The sequence below is a fragment of the Dendropsophus ebraccatus genome, chromosome 3 (assembly GCF_027789765.1).
Source record: "Dendropsophus ebraccatus isolate aDenEbr1 chromosome 3, aDenEbr1.pat, whole genome shotgun sequence".
NCBI classification, from domain to species: domain Eukaryota; kingdom Metazoa; phylum Chordata; class Amphibia; order Anura; family Hylidae; genus Dendropsophus; species Dendropsophus ebraccatus.
Window position 1 is genome coordinate 38,877,345 of NC_091456.1, and position 16,811 is coordinate 38,894,155.

At 42.4% G+C, this 16,811-nt stretch overlaps 1 protein-coding gene across 6 annotated transcripts in view; it reads left to right on the top strand.

The window, feature by feature from the left end:
- The window catches only part of MORC2 (MORC family CW-type zinc finger 2), a 41,332-nt gene that overhangs the window by 21,487 nt on the left and 3,034 nt on the right, over positions 1 to 16,811 (top strand). For 5 of the 6 annotated variants that reach the window (XM_069961501.1, XM_069961502.1, XM_069961504.1 and 2 more), the window contains exons 14-25: positions 23 to 163; positions 6,763 to 6,917; positions 8,293 to 8,421; positions 8,685 to 8,790; positions 9,814 to 9,946; positions 10,242 to 10,313; positions 10,384 to 10,752; positions 11,622 to 11,804; positions 12,848 to 12,956; positions 13,827 to 13,968; positions 15,641 to 15,814; positions 16,691 to 16,784. In XM_069961501.1, coding sequence (XP_069817602.1) covers positions 23 to 163; positions 6,763 to 6,917; positions 8,293 to 8,421; positions 8,685 to 8,790; positions 9,814 to 9,946; positions 10,242 to 10,313; positions 10,384 to 10,752; positions 11,622 to 11,804; positions 12,848 to 12,956; positions 13,827 to 13,968; positions 15,641 to 15,814; positions 16,691 to 16,784 — 1,807 coding nt within the window. The remainder of the gene's footprint in view (positions 1 to 22; positions 164 to 6,762; positions 6,918 to 8,292; positions 8,422 to 8,684; positions 8,791 to 9,813; positions 9,947 to 10,241; positions 10,314 to 10,383; positions 10,753 to 11,621; positions 11,805 to 12,847; positions 12,957 to 13,826; positions 13,969 to 15,640; positions 15,815 to 16,690; positions 16,785 to 16,811) is intronic. The other variant, XM_069961506.1, reaches the window with a different exon arrangement.

A 16,811-nucleotide genomic window follows, 5' to 3' on the forward strand; every position in this document is an offset into this window, starting at 1 on the left:
AGGACACATGTTTTGTTTTTAGAGCCTTGAAAGAACCAAAAGAGTTAAACTTTATTTTTGGAGTGAACATTGAGAAACGTGAGCTCGATGGCATGTTTGTGTATAACTGCAGTCGTTTAATAAAGATGTATGAAAAAGTTGGGCCTCAGCTTGAAGGAGGAATGTAAGTATCACCTTTCTTTTTACAAACCAGTTATAAGATGGCCACTTAAGTTAGACATATAGACATCTTATTGCATATGGCACCTACACATACACAGTTAAGTTAGTTCTGTGCCACCATTCTATTTATTCTATTCTATTTAGTCTATACAGGGTGACTGTATATTACTGGGTGTTATTGTTTAACCCCTTAAGGACCGGGCCTGAAATGGCCTTAAGGACCAGAGCAAATTTTATGAATTTGACCAGTGTCACTTTATTCATTAATAACTTCGGGATGCTTTTACCTATCCGGCTGATTCTGAGATTGTTTTCTCGTGACATATTGTACTTCACATTTCTTGTAAATTGGAGTCGATACTTATAACGAATCTTTATGAAAAAACCCAAAATAGCGTGAAAAATTGTGAAAAAATGCATTTTTCCAACTTTAAAACTTTTCTGCTTATACAGAAAATGGTTATACCACATAAATTATATATTAAATAGCATTAGCAACATGTCTACTTTATGTTGGCGGCATTTATTAAACTATATTTCATTTTTTTTAGACAATAGGAAGCTTAAAACATTAGCAGCAAATTTCCAAATTTTCAGTAAAATTTCAAAATCAGATATTTTTAGGGAACTGTTCAGGTTTAAAGTGTATTTGAGGGGACTGTGTGTTAGAAAGCCCCACGAAGCACCCCATTTCAGAAACTGCACCCCCTAAACTCTGCAAAAGCACATCCAGAAAGTTTTTTAACCCTTTAGGGGAGTCACAGAAATAAAAGCTAAGTGTGTAAGAAATTTGAAAATTTTAATTTTCTGTGCAGAGATTTTATTGTAATCCAATATTTTTCATAATTATAAACCTATTACCAGAGAAATGCACCCCAATATTGATTGCCCCGTTTCTGCAGTTTATAGAAATACCCCATATGTGGCCCTATTGCGCTATTTGACGCAACCACAAGCCTCAGATATAAGGGAGCGCCTAGTGAATTTCAATGGCTCCGTTATTTTTGGTCATTTTTGACTGTACCACTTCAGGTTGGCAGAGGCTCTGGGGTGCCAAAACCTAAAAAACACCCCTAAAGGGACACCATTTAGAAAACTACACCCCTCAAGGAATGTAACAAGGGGTGCGGTGAGCATCTGGACCCCACAGGTGCTTCACAGATTTTCCAAACAATATGGCTTGAAAAAAGACTAAAGTATTTTTTACACTAAAATGTTGTTCTAGCCTTCAATTTTTCATTTTCACAAAGGGATAAAAGGAAAAAAAAAAACACAAAACATGTAGCGCAGTTTCTCCCGAGTACGGAAATACCCCACATGTGGACATAAAGTGCCAAGCGGGCGCAGGACGAGCCTCCAAAGGGAAGGAGCGCCAATTGGCTTTTGGAAGCTGGATTTCACTGGAATGGATTTCAAGGGCCATGTCGCATTTACAGAGCGCTCGTGCTGCCAAGACACTGGAAACCCCCCACAAGTGACCCCATTCTGGAAACTACACCCCTCAGGGAATGTAACAAGGGGGGCAGTGAGCATATGGACCCCACTGGTGACGGGCACAAATGTGGAACAATGTGACGTGAAAGGGAAAAATTTCATTTTTTCACTTTCATGGCACAAATGTGCCCGTCATCAAGGGGTTCATATCCTCACTGCACCCCTTGTTAGATTCCTTGAGGGGTGTAGTTTCCAGAATGGGGTCACTTGTGGGGGGTTTCCACTGTCCTGGCAGCACGAGGGCTCTGTAAATGCGACATGGCGTTCATCATCCATTCTAGCCAAATCCAACCTCCAAAATCCAAATGGTGCTCCTTCCCTTCGGAGGCTTGCCCTGCGCCCACATGACGCTTTATGTCTACATGTGGGGTATTTACGGACTCGGGGGAAATTGCTCTACATATATTGTGTGTTTTTTCTCTTTTAACCCCTTGTGAAAATGATAAATTCAAGGCTAAACCAACATTATAGTGTAAAAAATGTAATATTTCATTTTCACGCCACATTGTTCCACATTTGTGCCCGTCACCAGTGGGGTCCATATGCTCACTACACCCCTTGTTACATTCCTTGAGGGGTGTAGTTTCCCTAATGGGGTCACTTGTGGGGGGTTTCAACTGTCTTGGCAACACAGAGGCCTTTTGAATGCAACATGGCCCCTCGAAATCCATTCCATCCAAATCCAGCCTTCAAAAACCAAATGGCGCACCTTCCCTTTGGAGGCTTACCCTGCACCCGCATGGCGCTTTATGTCCACATGTGGGGTATTTCCGTACTCAGGGGAAATTGCTCTACACATTGTGTTTTTCTTTATCTTTTAACCCCTTGTGAAAATGAAAAAATCAAGACAAGATCAATGATTTAGAGTAAAAATTAAAAAAAAATTACACTAAATGTTGGTCTAGCCTTGATTTTTTTCCATTTCCACAAGGGGTTAAAAAAGAAAATGAACACAAAACGTGTAGGGTAGTTTCCCCTGAGTACGAAAATACCCCACATGTGGACATAATTTGCCATATGGGCACAGGGCAAGTCACCAAAAGGACAGAGCGCCATTTAGAGGCTGGAATGGGGGATGGAGGCCATGTCGCAATTACAAAGCTCCTGTGCTGCCAGAACAGTAGAAACCCCCCACAAGTGACCCAATTCTGGAAACTACACCCCATAAGGAATCTAACAAGGGGTGCAGTGAGCATATGGACCCCACTAGTGATGGGCACATGTGTAGAACATGTGCCGTGAAAATAAAAAATACCATTTTTTTCATTTTCACGTCCCAAATGTGGCCGTCACCAGGGGGCCATATACCCGCTGCCCCACTTGTTAGATTCCTTATGGGGTGTAGTTTCCAGAATGGGGTCACTTGTGGGGGGTTTCTACTGTCCTGGCCGCACAGAGGCTTTGTAATTGCATCATGGCATCCTCTAATGGGAATGGCGGCCATACCTACTTAGCTGGGGAAAAGGGACAATTCTAATTTATTTGGGGGTATTAGGCCAATTATTAGTTTATAAGGTTGGAAATGACAGGTGTCCATCAAATTCAACCTGTGTTGATCCAGAGGAAGGCAAAAACCCCTCGTGAGGCAGACGACAGTAGCCTCATCACAGGGGAAAAATTCCTTCCCGACTCCATAATGGCGATCAGAATAATCCCTGGATCAACGTGACCCCTGAAATAGGAATAAGGGACAGAATTTAGATAATGTAGAACCCCAGTGACGTGTGGTGCGCCTTGTAGCGATCCAGTATGCAGAGGCCGGGGTGATCAGGACAGGTGGCACACTGGTAAATGGCGTCCTTCCTGATCCCCCTGTTACACCACACTCTGCACTTCTTCTGGGGTCTCCCTTTCTCCAGTGTGGGGGACGTCACCTGGAGAATGTTGCCCTGGTGCGATACGGGGTCCTTCATATCCAGAAGCACTGGGTCCGCTCCATGGCTGCTAAATATTAGGGCGCTATTACTACTTCTGATATGTTCGGATCGTGCCGCAAGCTACAGTAGCTCGGGCAGCGAGGGACTGGAAGAGGGGGCGCTGGTATAAAAGTTATCCCCGTACAGGTGGTGGTGACCTTTATCCAGCAGTGGGAAGATCAGTTCCCGGACGATGTCCCCACTAACTCCGAGGATGGGGGGGGGGGAGGGGGCATCTGGGGGCTGGATTCGAGTGTCCCTTCCTTCATACACTCTAAGGGTACGTGCACACTGCGGAATCGCGAAGGATAACCCTTTGTGCATTCCGCAGCTGGCACCCACCGGCTGACTGATGCGGGCGCGCGTCTCCGTCCGTGTCGTAGACTCCATTCTATGCACGGGCGGATTCCGCTCTGCGTCCAACGTGTTGATGGAATGACGGATGATGGAATCCGCCCGTGCATAGGATAGAGTCTATGACACGGGCGGAGACACGCCCCTGCATCAGTCCGCCGGTGGGTGCCAGCTGCGGAATGCACAAAGGGTTATCCTTCGCCATTCCGCAGTGTGCATGTACCCTAAATCTGTAAGTGTACCCTGAGGTACTCTCACAGAGTTTGTAGAATTTCACACCATACCGTCATCTCTTATTGGGACGGTACTGGCGGAAAAGACGTGTCTGGGGGGCAGCGTACGCTACGCTACTCCCAGACACGTCACTGGATGATGAGGAGGATGAGGATGAATGGAGGAACAAAGGACCCCCCATTCATCCTCACTGGCTGTTTCGGTGTCGGAGGCAATAATAACGTATGCGTCTGATACCGAAAACACCCTGGGGGCCATCTTTATATGGGGATTGGTATATGGGGTATGTAGTGGTGTAGTGTAAAACTTTATTCAATGTAGTGTGGTGTAATGTAGTGTTTTTTTACGTGTTTTTTACAGTAAGTATACAAAAAAAACCTACGCCAAAAATGGTGTTGCTGACAAATGCCGCACTTATGTTCGGCACTTATCAGCAGACCGTGGCAGTAGGATATAAAAAAAAACCACCCTACGCCAAAAAGGAGGAGTTGCTGATTAGCAGCGCACTTTCGTGCGATGCTGATCAACACTCAGCGGCGATAGGGTGCGGAAAATAGAAAAAAAAAAATTGGGAAAAAAAAATTTTTTTTTACTACATTCTGAACATCCCTGTAGTGGCTGATACGTGTATTACACTTATCAGCCGCTAGGGGGCAGCAGAGCGCAAGATCCGAAAATAGACGACGCTGGAGCCGGAAAAAGACGAAAAAAGACGACGCTGGAGCCGGAAGAAGCCGATCGGGACTCACGGAAGAAGCCGAAGTCCCGACAAGATGGAGAGGACGCCGGGAACCCGGAAGACGCCGATCAGGACCCCGGGACAGGTGAGTAATGTACAAATACCTGCTCTGGACCCCTCAGCTACCTAGCTGAGGGGTCCGGAGCAGGTATTTATTACTTGTGGGGACTTTGATCGCCGTGAACGGCCGGCCGGCTGGCCGGCCGTTCACGGCGATCGGGACGGTGGTACCGTGACCACCATTACTTTTTACAGTAATGGCGGTCGGTGCCGTCCTCGGACAGCACCGACCGCCATTTTTTTCCGGGTCATCGGGCCACCGATGGCCCGGAAAGGTTCCGATCGCCGCTATGGGCTTATCAGCCAATAGCGGCGATCGTCGGCATGGGGGGGGTTAACAACCCTCCATGCCGACAGGGAGAGATGGCCTGCTATGTATTATAGCAGGCTATCTCCCCCGATCGGGACCCGGCCGGCCGCGGCGCCCGTTTAAAGGGCTGACGTACCGGTACGTCATGGGTCCTTAAGTGACAGTGATCCATGACGTGCCGGTACGTCATGGGTCCTTAAGAGGTTAACTCCCTAGATGCTGTGGTCAACGCAGCAACAAAGTGGATGGCAACCACCTCTATCATCTGATTGCTTTCACAGGATGTTGGGTGGCTAAGATGGCATCAAGTGTACCAGTACAGCGTCCGGTCACGATACAGTGCAGTCCAATAGTGTGCAGTATATTTACCCTTGTCGAAGCCCAACAACAACATATATCCGCCCCCAGGCCTACAAAAGCACCCCTTTTGCTTTGCCATTGATCATTTGATGAAAAATAACATCACTTTATTTTATTATTGTATCTGGATGACTATAAAAAAAAGTTAGTTTCAAAACTTTTATTTTTAAAGTGATACTGTCACCCCCTTTCTGGACTTCAGGACTTTTTTTACACAGCTGTAACGCTTAAATTCTGAAGTTTTCACACCTTACTTTATAAGACATTTCTTGGTGCTTGGTCCAGTGAAAAATGCTTTTTATCGTTGGTGGATTGGGCCCCACCCCCTCTAGGCCGTCCCATTCCAATGGTGACGAGGGGAGGGCCTAGGCACAGATTGTCACTGAGGGGCAGGACCTATGGTGACGATGTTGGCGGGGCGAAGTGGCACTGCGGTTGTGCTGCCCAGGTGGCACAACCCAATAACGATAAAAAGCATTTTTCACTTGACCAAGCACCAAGAAATCTATTATAAAATAAGGTAAGAAAACTTATAACAGCAGTAAAAGAAAAAATTACAGCTTACCGCTCTTGGCCTTGCAATGCAGCTCGGGCTCTAACTCCAACACGTGCTTGCAATTCTGTAACCAAAAACATTCGGAGTCCAGCGAGGAAAATGGAAGCCGCTTTATTGTTTTTCTCTGATTAAATCAGCACTGTGCACATTGTGCGTTATCACCCCCAACTGAAAACAAAAAGGCTCAGCCATGACTAAGACTGATTGCTTTTTAATTGTCTGGTGGTTTTTTTTTTTTTTTGGGGGGGGGGGGGTTTGGGGATACATCTGCCTCAAAGAATAGTGTTAAGACCTACAACTGATCCGCAAAAAAATTAGACCTAACACAGTTTTACAGACAAAAGAAAAAATTTAATTATTTATTTTCCCTTTTATTGACACCAGAGTGTTATTTTTTGGATTATGGCATCTCTAGAGCCTGGTGTAAGCTCTTCAAACGAGTGCTGATCTCTGTGATCGGTGCTCATTTGCAAGGCCACATTGAGCTATGTAAAAGGCCTGCCTTGATCACAAGTATAAAGCTGCTTTGACTACACTGAGTATAAAGTATAAACGTTTTGACTTCTTCTATTTCTAGGGCCTGTGGAGGAGTAGTAGGAGTGGTTGATGTTCCATATCTTGTTCTGGAGCCTACACACAATAAACAAGACTTTGCTGATGCCAAGGAGTACAGACACCTTCTGAAAGCTATGGGGGAGCACTTAGCACAGTACTGGAAAGATATTGGCATCGGTGAGTTATGTTTAAAATTGCAGTACAATTGACTTGTGTTATTTTAAGCCTTTATTCACTCTTGATTCTGAATTCTGTTTACAATGGAAAGCCTAACACATATCTGATTACAAGGTATGATTTGCAGTGGTGTCTACTGGGTTCTTAGTTGGTGTCAGGGCTATTTTTACAGCTCACGCTGCTTTAGGCACTAATTCTGAATGTGCCTCCTTTAATCTAGTAGATTGGCCCTTATACACAGCCCAATTACTGTGTAGAATTGGGTGTCCTATATCAGGGTAGCATAAACTAGCGACAAAGAAGCTGAACAGAATAATGTATCGCTTACATGTTCTGTGCAGCTGATTCAGAGATATCATCCTGAATAATGACTCTGCACCGCACACTAGTCCTCTCCATTATTTGTGTATGCTCAGTTGTCCTCCATATTCATGAGCGCCAGCTCCCTCTCACAGGCTGCTGATTGGCAGTTGTGTGCCTATACTATGTATCGGTAGACAGCTGTCAGTCAGCCGTTGGAGGGTGGAGGGAGTGAAGCCCGTTCTCTTGCATATTAGGACTGAACAGAATGATGTAAGTAATACATTGTTCTGTTCAGCATTTCTGTCACTAGTTTGTGCTGCCCTCATTTAGAATGCGGCAGAGTCCATGATTTTTTTTTTTAGGGCCACACAGTCCCAGCAATCAGACAACACACAAGCGATTTGCTGGTTTGTCAGGTGATTACTGGGTCTTTTACATGGGGCAGTAATTGGTCCGTTAAATAATCACCCTGTGTAAAAGGCCCATTGCACATCATCTCACTTCCCAGTTATAGCCATGACTGGCTAATTTCTGAGCAATCATAACGAAAATTGGTCAGTGGTAGCAAATCTCAGATTAGGAGAAGATCGTAATACAACCATCATTTATTACTGAATATTGTCATCAGTGACGTCTTTACTGCCGAGTGCACATCTAAGCAGACAGCAGGATGTACTTTCTTCTCCAAGTCATGCTTTGTTAGGAAATACAAGGCACACTATGCAAAATCAGAATCTGCATACATACATACATACATACATGAATTATCTCTACCCCTAATTTACAGTAACTATGTATTACTGCCCATTTAGTGTAACTGAGTAATAATGGTGTATTATATGTCAAGTACAGTACAGAGTATGCCAGTATGTTATATCAGAAAAGTAAAGTATATGTTGTCTACCATAGTTAACCAGTTTTTTTTCCCTTTTAAAAATCTTTCATTCCATATAGTTAGTAACTGTGCTAATTATTCTTTTAGCGTCATTGTGATTCATATGTATGAGCTGTTAAACTACCTTTTATTGTGTGCCAAAACTGAACATCTATCTTTGTTTATTCTCTCACATAGCTCAAAAAGGCATTGTAAAATTCTGGGATGAGTTTGGGTATATATCTGCCAACTGGAATCAGCCACCATCTACTGAGCTGAGATATAAACGAAGACGTGCAATGGAGATTCCAACAACTATTCAGTGCGGTGAGTACTTTAAAACTTGACATTCCCACATATGTTTGCTTATCATGTATTGATTACTCTGGTTTAGTAATTCATGTAATGTCAAAAAGAGTAGCAAAATGTGTCACTCAACAAGATTCTGCTGGAAGGAGGGCAGTAAAGGAAATGGCAGTGCTCAGTAAAATAGTATTTTCTGTTATTGGCTTCTCTTCTGGACTGACATTTTTTATTTCTGGCATTCTGCCTGGCTAAATGTGTTTTGTTTTTTCCCCCCCCCCTACCAGATCTATGTTTGAAATGGCGGACTCTTCCTTTTCAGCTCAGCGCTGTGGAGAAGGAGTACCCGGATACTTGGGTCTGCTCAATGAATCCTGACACAGAGCAAGATAGGTCCGTACTTTGGAAATTGATGCAGCTGTTTTACTTTAGCTTGGTTTCACCTGTGGTGTGTTTTTGTTTGTTTGTTTGTTTTCACCTAAAAACATCTATCACTATTTTTTTTTCTTTTTCTTTTCATTACCAAACAGTTTTTATATCCATTGTAACCTTTGACAACCAGTGGAAGCTTATCCTAGTACAGCACAAGCACTGAACAGCAAGGCTGGTTTATAGCTCAGCAGCTTTTATTTTACTAGCATATGTGAAAGCAGAGCTGTGATTGGTAAGGGCCAGTTCACACGGAGCAAAAGCGGTGGAATTTTGCGGCAGAGCTCTCCACCGTGGAATCCTGTCTGCATAAGTGTCCCATCGTGTCTCTATGGGGCGCCTCATGCGCCTCCACTTCCGTCGCTGTCCGCTCAAAGAATTGAGAGCGACGGAAGCGGAGGCGCGTAAGCCCTCCCATAGAGACACTGTTGGATTTTGCCGCTTTTGCCCCGTGTGAACTGGCCCTTAGGCTGTTCCCACTTTGGGGAAAGGCGTCTGTGTCGTTATCACAACCGCTGATAATGTCCATGATCATTATTCGTTGCCACCTTTCATCTCTATGTTCTCAAAATGGGAACATAGCCTAATGGTGCGTTTACACAGACATATTTATCTGACAGATTTTGGAAGCCAAAGCCAGGAATGGATTTAAGAAGAGAAGAAATCTCAGTCTTTCTATTATGACCTGTTCCCTGTTTTATAGTCTGTTCCTGGTTTTGGCTTGAAAAATCTGTCAGATAAATCTGTCTGTGTAAATGCACCATAAGACTGACTGATTATTCGCTCACGGTTTTCTAGATCTGGCACCATACCATGCTTGATCTTTTAATTCTCTAAAAAAATTCACTGTTTTACTGAGGTCAGTGGTACTGTACTGAGGCCAGTGATATTAAAGTGTGTGCTTTAGATGTGTGGAAACATTGATTTTTTTTTTTTTTTTTATGGTACTTGGTTATTTGCTTGATTACATTGCTATTCTGATTTCAGATGTGATGCGCCAGAGCTGAAGCAGAAACTTCCTGTTGGGTTACTTAAGAAAGAAATTTTAACCCAGGAAGAGAAGAAAAAACAACTGAGTGAAAAGATCCACAAGCAACAGGAGAAGCTAGAAGCAATACAGGTAAACAGAGTCATCCAGGTTAGGTAACAGTTCCTTACTTTTGGGGGACTTTTATCAAGACTGCCTTGTACATCAGTCTTAAAGCCAAGCTTCCTTTTTCCCATTCGGATTTACTAAGAGGTGCACGTCATCAGCAGAGTGGGGGTTATGGCTGGCGAACACCAAGGACAAGGCAAGAATCTGTGCCTTCTCCCTGGCGTACGCCAGGTACACAACCATGATTATTCTCCCCCATAGTGCAAAAATGGGCATTCCACAGTTAATTAAGTTTTTATTTATTTATTATGACTTGCAGAAATTAACAACCGTTCGGTCAAGTGCGGACTTGAAAAAGCTCCCCTTGGATGTTAGCACTCGTTCCATAGAGGTGAGTACATGTCCCTGTTCACCTTGTTTTCATAAGTTTCTGAACAGTTTTTGACTAATTTTCTTGGTAGACTCCTGTTTCAGTAAGTCGACCATTGAGGCCAAGATCTCCACCTCTTCCTGCTGTTTTAAAAGAAGCCGTTAAACCTCCTCCTGCACGAGTTAGCAACATGGTCAAAAGGTCCGAAACACTGAGAAGTCAAGCAGTGAACTCTGAGCAGGCTAGCACCTCAAAAACTCCGTCCCCAGCACCTGTCAAAACTAGTCACACTACCAAGACTCTTAACAAAATAACATCAGTTGTAAAATCTTCACCATCCCAATCAAAACCTACTGTGGTACAAACAGCTAAATCCTCCAGATCCATACCAGCAACACCACCCTTGAAGAACTCGAAGATACAAGCAGCAAAGAAACCAACACCAAGCAAAAGCCCTGTGGTGAGGCATCTGCTTAGTTACTTAGTTTGTGGGGATGGGTTGTCTGTCAGTGACTTCATTTTAAACAATGAATAAATCTTTTAATTGTCCTGTGGAAGATTGATCAGTGTAATGGGGTGCATTGTAAGAGATGCCTCATTTGTTTTAGAGCAAGGCTGGATGACTCTTTATCTGAGGACCACCTTCTCTATCATTTGGCGTAGATTTACTAAACAGAAAGCCAAAACCTTTTGTAGGTTTCTTCCCTTTTTAGGGTGCGTTCACAAGTACAGAGTTTGCAGCGGATTTCATGCTGTTAGTTTCACAGCGAAGTCTGCTGCAATACTTGGTACTGCTATAACCTATAGCTCTGCATTATCGCAGCAGATTTTCATTCCATTGTGAGAATGTAGCCGCTGGCTACTCAACTCATTAGCTGCCCGGCTTTAAACAAGCTGATACTTTACCTGTCCGCGCTCCCTTCCTGCTTCTCCGGCTCCTGGGTAACTCATGTCCCGCTCAGCCAATCGGTGCACTGTTCCACCGCAGCCACTGATTGGCTGAGCAGGATGTCAGTGGAGCAATTTTTTTTTTTATGTTATGTTAATTTTAAAGCAGTGAGTTGTTTTTTTTGTTGTCTTCCATCAAATCCAGAACTGCATCCTAAAGAGTATAAGAGAAAGCTTTATATTTTTCGATCCACTTCTAGATTCATGCATCTAGCAACTGCACCAAGGGATGCATTTATATTCCTCGCCTCGGCTACCTTTGTTTCCTCAGATATTCCCATATTACTGACTATTGTACAAGCCAATTAGGATCCTCTTGCAGCTAATGTCTTTACTATCTTCTTGCTCACAGTTATTATTATTGTTTGATTCCAAATTCAGGTAAGCAGTGGGAGAAAAAGAAGTTCACAACAGATAGTAATTGATGAGGAGGAAGAAGAAGAAGAAGAAGAGGAGGAGGATGAGGAGCCAGAGCCAGTTGTTTATCGGAAACCTGAAAAGGCTAAAAGAGCTAAGTTAATGGTAGTGAAACGGGAGAAAAAAGAATTAAATGAAGAAGTTAAGGTAATATATAATAAAAATCACTTATTCACCTATTAAATGTAGAGATCTCTGGCCGGCAAGACTGATATCAGCCGATAAGCAAGTGATTATATTGTCAGCTGATTGCTGTCTCTCTTAGGGTCCATTTACACAGAAAGATTATCTGACAGATTATCTGCCAAAGATTTGAAGCCAAAGCCAGGAATGGATTTGAAAAGAGGAGAAATCTCAGGCTTTCCTTTATGACCTAATCTCTGTTTATAGTCTGTTTCTGGCTTTGGCTTCAAATCTTCGGCAGATAATCTGTCAGATAATCTTTCTGTGTAAATGGACCCTTACACGGGGAGATATCTGCCTTAGGGTCCATTTACATAGAGAGATTATCTGACAGATTATCTGCCAAAAATTTTAAGCCAAAGCCAGGAACAGACTATAAACAGGGAACAGGTCATAAAGGAAAGCCTGAGCTCTCTCCTCTTTTCAAATCCATTTCTGGCTTTGGCTTCAAATCTTTGGCAGATAATCTGTCAGATAATCTTTCTGTGTAAATGGACCCTAACTTGGCAGGTAATCACTTTGTGTAATAGGGCTTAAATGTGTTATCCAGTGTTAGAAAAACATGGCCACTTTCTTCCAGAAACAAAACAACCCTTGTCTCCAGGTCAGGTGTGGTTTGCAATTAAGCTCCATTCACTTCAATGGAACTGAGTTGCAATACCGCACCCAATCTGGAGACAACTGGAGTGTTGCTGTCTCTGGAAGAAAGTGGCCATGTTGTTCTAATGCTGGATAATTCCTGTGAGAGTGATTTAATTAATAGTTGTGAACTGTTAATTAAAATCCTGACTCATTGACTGAACATGAATGCCATAAACTGTGTTGCTAATGTTTTGAGTTGGAATAATTTTTTTAAATTAGTATTTAATTGGTTTTATTTACATATTAGAAACTAACATTAAAAAAAACCAATGCCACCATCCAAAATGACTTTAACCAATAGGCCTAATTAAGTTTAATATACATTATGCAGGACATATATTTTGCACTTTTTTTTTTTGGAGCAGGATCTACATGCACACTCTGATTCTTCTCATGACTCAAACATGTCATTGCAATCATTGCAGTTGGACATCCCAGAGGTGGATACTGTATCCACTAAAGCAGCACAGAAAGGTAAATGATTTTTTTTTCTCCTCTCTTTGTTGCCTATTTATATAGTAAAAATATGTAAGTGTCCAACATTTTCCAGGAGTTATTCTGTTACTGGGGAACTTTTAATTACTTGGCAACCCTTGTACCACTTATTTTAGGGTACGTTCACATGTACCGAATCCGCAGCGGATTTCTTGCTGCAAATTCGCTGCGAGACCCGCTGCAAATCCCTGCCTAGTAAACTCTATGGGCAGACAAACTCGCAGCAGGATGGACGCCGCCGGAGCCTATACATCATCTGGTCCCCCCTCCATCTTGCTTCAGGGCTCCCGGTGTCTTCACGTCCTGCTCAGCCCATCAGTGTGCTGCCGCGGGGCAGCGCTCTGATTGGCCAAGCGGGACGTGCCGAGAACCCCCGAAGCAAGCAGGAGAGGGGACCAGGTGATGTATAGGCTCTGGCGGTTATTCACAAATACTGTGTAGTGTGTGTTTTAAACCCTATGTTACGTCTGCAGATGTTTGTTTAATTATGAGGGTACGTTCACACATACCGGATCCGCGGCAGATTTAATCTAAATAACTGAACACAGCATCAAATCTGCTGCAGATCCTGTACGTGTGAACGCACCCTTAGAGAAAACCTGTAACATAAAACCAGGTGTAAAAACCCTTAGTCATGTCCTAAAAAAACCTAAATACAAAATCCGCAGCTTGTTTCAGTACCCCTAACCGTATACGTAAATGCTAAAGGTAGCAGAAGACCTTTCATAGACTGAAATCTATTGGCTGGCGGAAAATTTGCAGCACTGTGGGTTCAAACCTCATGCATTAGTTTTTGTTTGTTTGTAATTTGTAGACGCCAAGTGTAAACCTATTAAATTTTTCCTGCAGATAAAGGTTTACTTGTAGAAGTGCGTGTAAACAAGGAGTGGTTTACAGGACGTGTTACTGCTGTAGAAGCTGGAAAACGTTCCGTTCGCTGGAAAGTGAAATTTGATTATGTGCCAACAGATACAACGCCACGTGATCGATGGTACTTCTTCCTATAAAAACTATTAATAACTAAACATTGTAAATATTATACATATCACTGCAAGCTTTCAGTACACAATGCTTTAGAAACAATGAGTTACAAATATGTATGTTTTATTTCCGTTTTTTTTTTTTTCCTTAACAAAAATAGTGGCACACAATGTGCACTGTGGCTAATTCTGCTTTACTGTATAAAACTGCTCAACACTCCCTAAAATATATAGGCCACACTATCAAAAAATTGACCAAAAATACCCCCACCCATACACTGATCTTCATCCCACGTGGGCTTGCACCCAAGATCCCTGCCTATGGCTCCCCTTTATAGACTACTGCCTGTGGCCCTCTTTCTGAGACCCCCTGCTCAGCACCTCAGATTGTCTCCATGCCCCCCTCTCCCTTCCACAGACCTTATTTGGTATCACTACATGCAGAATTATCTGCTGTATTAAAATGTAATGTTATTAATCCCACATGGTAAATGGTGTCAAGGAAAGAAAAAAAAATTGAGACGCAAGTTGTAGATTTTTCGGTCACATCAAACATCAGAAAAAGTTAATGAAAAGAGATCAAAAAGTCCTATATAAACCAAAATAATATTGATAAAAACTATGGATCTTGGTGCAAAAAAAAAAGGCCATAATAGACTGAAAAATAAAAAGAACCATATGGGTTAGAACAGAGAATTCAAAAGTATTACTGTCGTTAGTTTTTTTTTTTGTTTTTGTTTTTGCAGAAATAAATAGTACAGGCAATTTTAAGAAACTTTGTAATTGGGTTTATTAGCTGAAAAATGCATTTTTATCATGAAAAAGCAGTTTGAAGCTCTCCCCCCTGTCTTTATTATTCTCTATGGAGAGGGGAGGGGTGGAGGGAGATGAGGCACCAAAACAGGACAACAAAGAGTTAATTTACAGCTTCATCACCAGGCTATCTCTTCTGAAGTCAGTACTGACCTCTGAATAGGGGCTTTCAGCGGCGCCAAGCTGTGTAATCTTTTGTTATCTGCTCTCTGCTGCTGACTAATCTCCCTCCCTCCTTCCTCCTCCCCCCTCCCCCCTCCCCTCTCCATAGCACAGACAGGATCCGACTGATGTAAAACAGTGAAGGTTTCCTGATATTGAGCAGTGGATGAGAGAGAGGAGGGGGGGGGGGACCTGTGAAAAGTCTTTTTAAATGCAAATAAAAAAAAAAATAACGACCGTGACACTTTAATCATATTAACAATAAAGAAACGATCACTTTTACTGTAATTTTCATGGCAATTATTTTTTTTCTTGTCTTTGTTTCACTGTACATTGTATAGTAAAATGAAAGGAGTCATGAGTGCAATTAGTCCAGCAAGCCTAAAACTGAAATTAAACCCGGGCAAGAAGGGGTTAAAAACCACATGTGTGTTTTCCAATAATTACCACAGTTTTTCAATTTTGGGTATTGACCATGCAGTTTTTATAATTAAAACAAGATAAACACCTGAAACTGCAGTGTGTTTTTAATACAGTATTTATCCCATTCTATGCGATATGTCAAAAGTTAATTTACATTTTAAGATGTAATGTTTTCATCTAGTCACTGATAGAGTCTGTCAATATAATGTAAAGATATTTTCCTTTGGTCACATTCTCAATACTATTTAGCAACAGTTTAGCAACTGAAATAATGTGTGATTTCAGGGTGGAGAAAGGTAGTGATGACGTGAGACTTATGAGGCCAGCATCACCAGAAAGTGAGACACCTGACACGCAGCAGGCAGAGCCGTCTACCTCTGATAACACTCGAATAGAGCCAGATACAACAGAGCCCAGTGCCTCCCTTGCTCCTGTGGAACAACTTACACAAGTCCTTCGGTAGGTTAACAGCTTATAACTGCATGATAACTTCTAATCAACAGCAATGGCTTGGGCTGTGTTCTTACATAGTGTTTTTTTTTTGCATTTTTGGTGCATTTTTCCCACTGTTTTACTGTGATTGTGCAATTTGCAGCAAAATAATGGGAAGATCACAAAAGAAACGCAAACAACACCATGTGGGAACACAGCCTCAGTATCACAGAAACATAGGTAACTAATGTTAGGATGACCTATTAGCTGATTATTTTTCGCATTAGTTGTTGATTTGCGTTATCCACAATAGTGTGGAATTAATCAATGGTGTAGGTGTGGGCTTTTGTGTTAAAAATCTGCAAATTTTGTTTGATTGCACAAAAGTTTGCTATTTGATTTCTTGATCCACTGTTACCACACAGTATTTTGCAACCAAAATGAATTGAAAAGACAGAAAGGCTATGTTCACACACTGTTGAAATTGAGTGAATGGGCCTCCATTTAAAGGCGCATAATGCCCTCTATTTCAAAAAAACAGCCGTTGTTTTAAGATAACAGCAATTATTTGCCATTGAATTGAGGCCCATTCATTCTTTTGGAGGACCGGTGCTTGAACTAAAAAATCCAGCGCTACAAAAATATGGCCACTCTTCCCCCTCTCTTGTCTCCAGTTGATGTGTGGTTTGCAATTAAGCTCCATTTACTTCAATAGAACTGAGTTTGAAACCCCACCCAATCTGGAGACAAGAGAGGCGGGGGGGGGGGGGAAGTGGCCATGTTTTTGTAGTGCTGGATAGCCCCTTTAAATGCAGGCAAGAAGAAACATACTAATGACAAGGTGTCTGGTGCTTGATTTTTTTTTTTTTTTTCTTCGTGTAATGCTATTTCTTTCTATTCCAGGAACTGCTTACGGTATTTTCTACCACCCAATTTTCCTATAACAAAGAGTGAACTAAGTACAATGAGTGCTGAAGATCTTATAGCTTTTCCACTGGTGAGTGAAGAAACAAATTAATTTTAT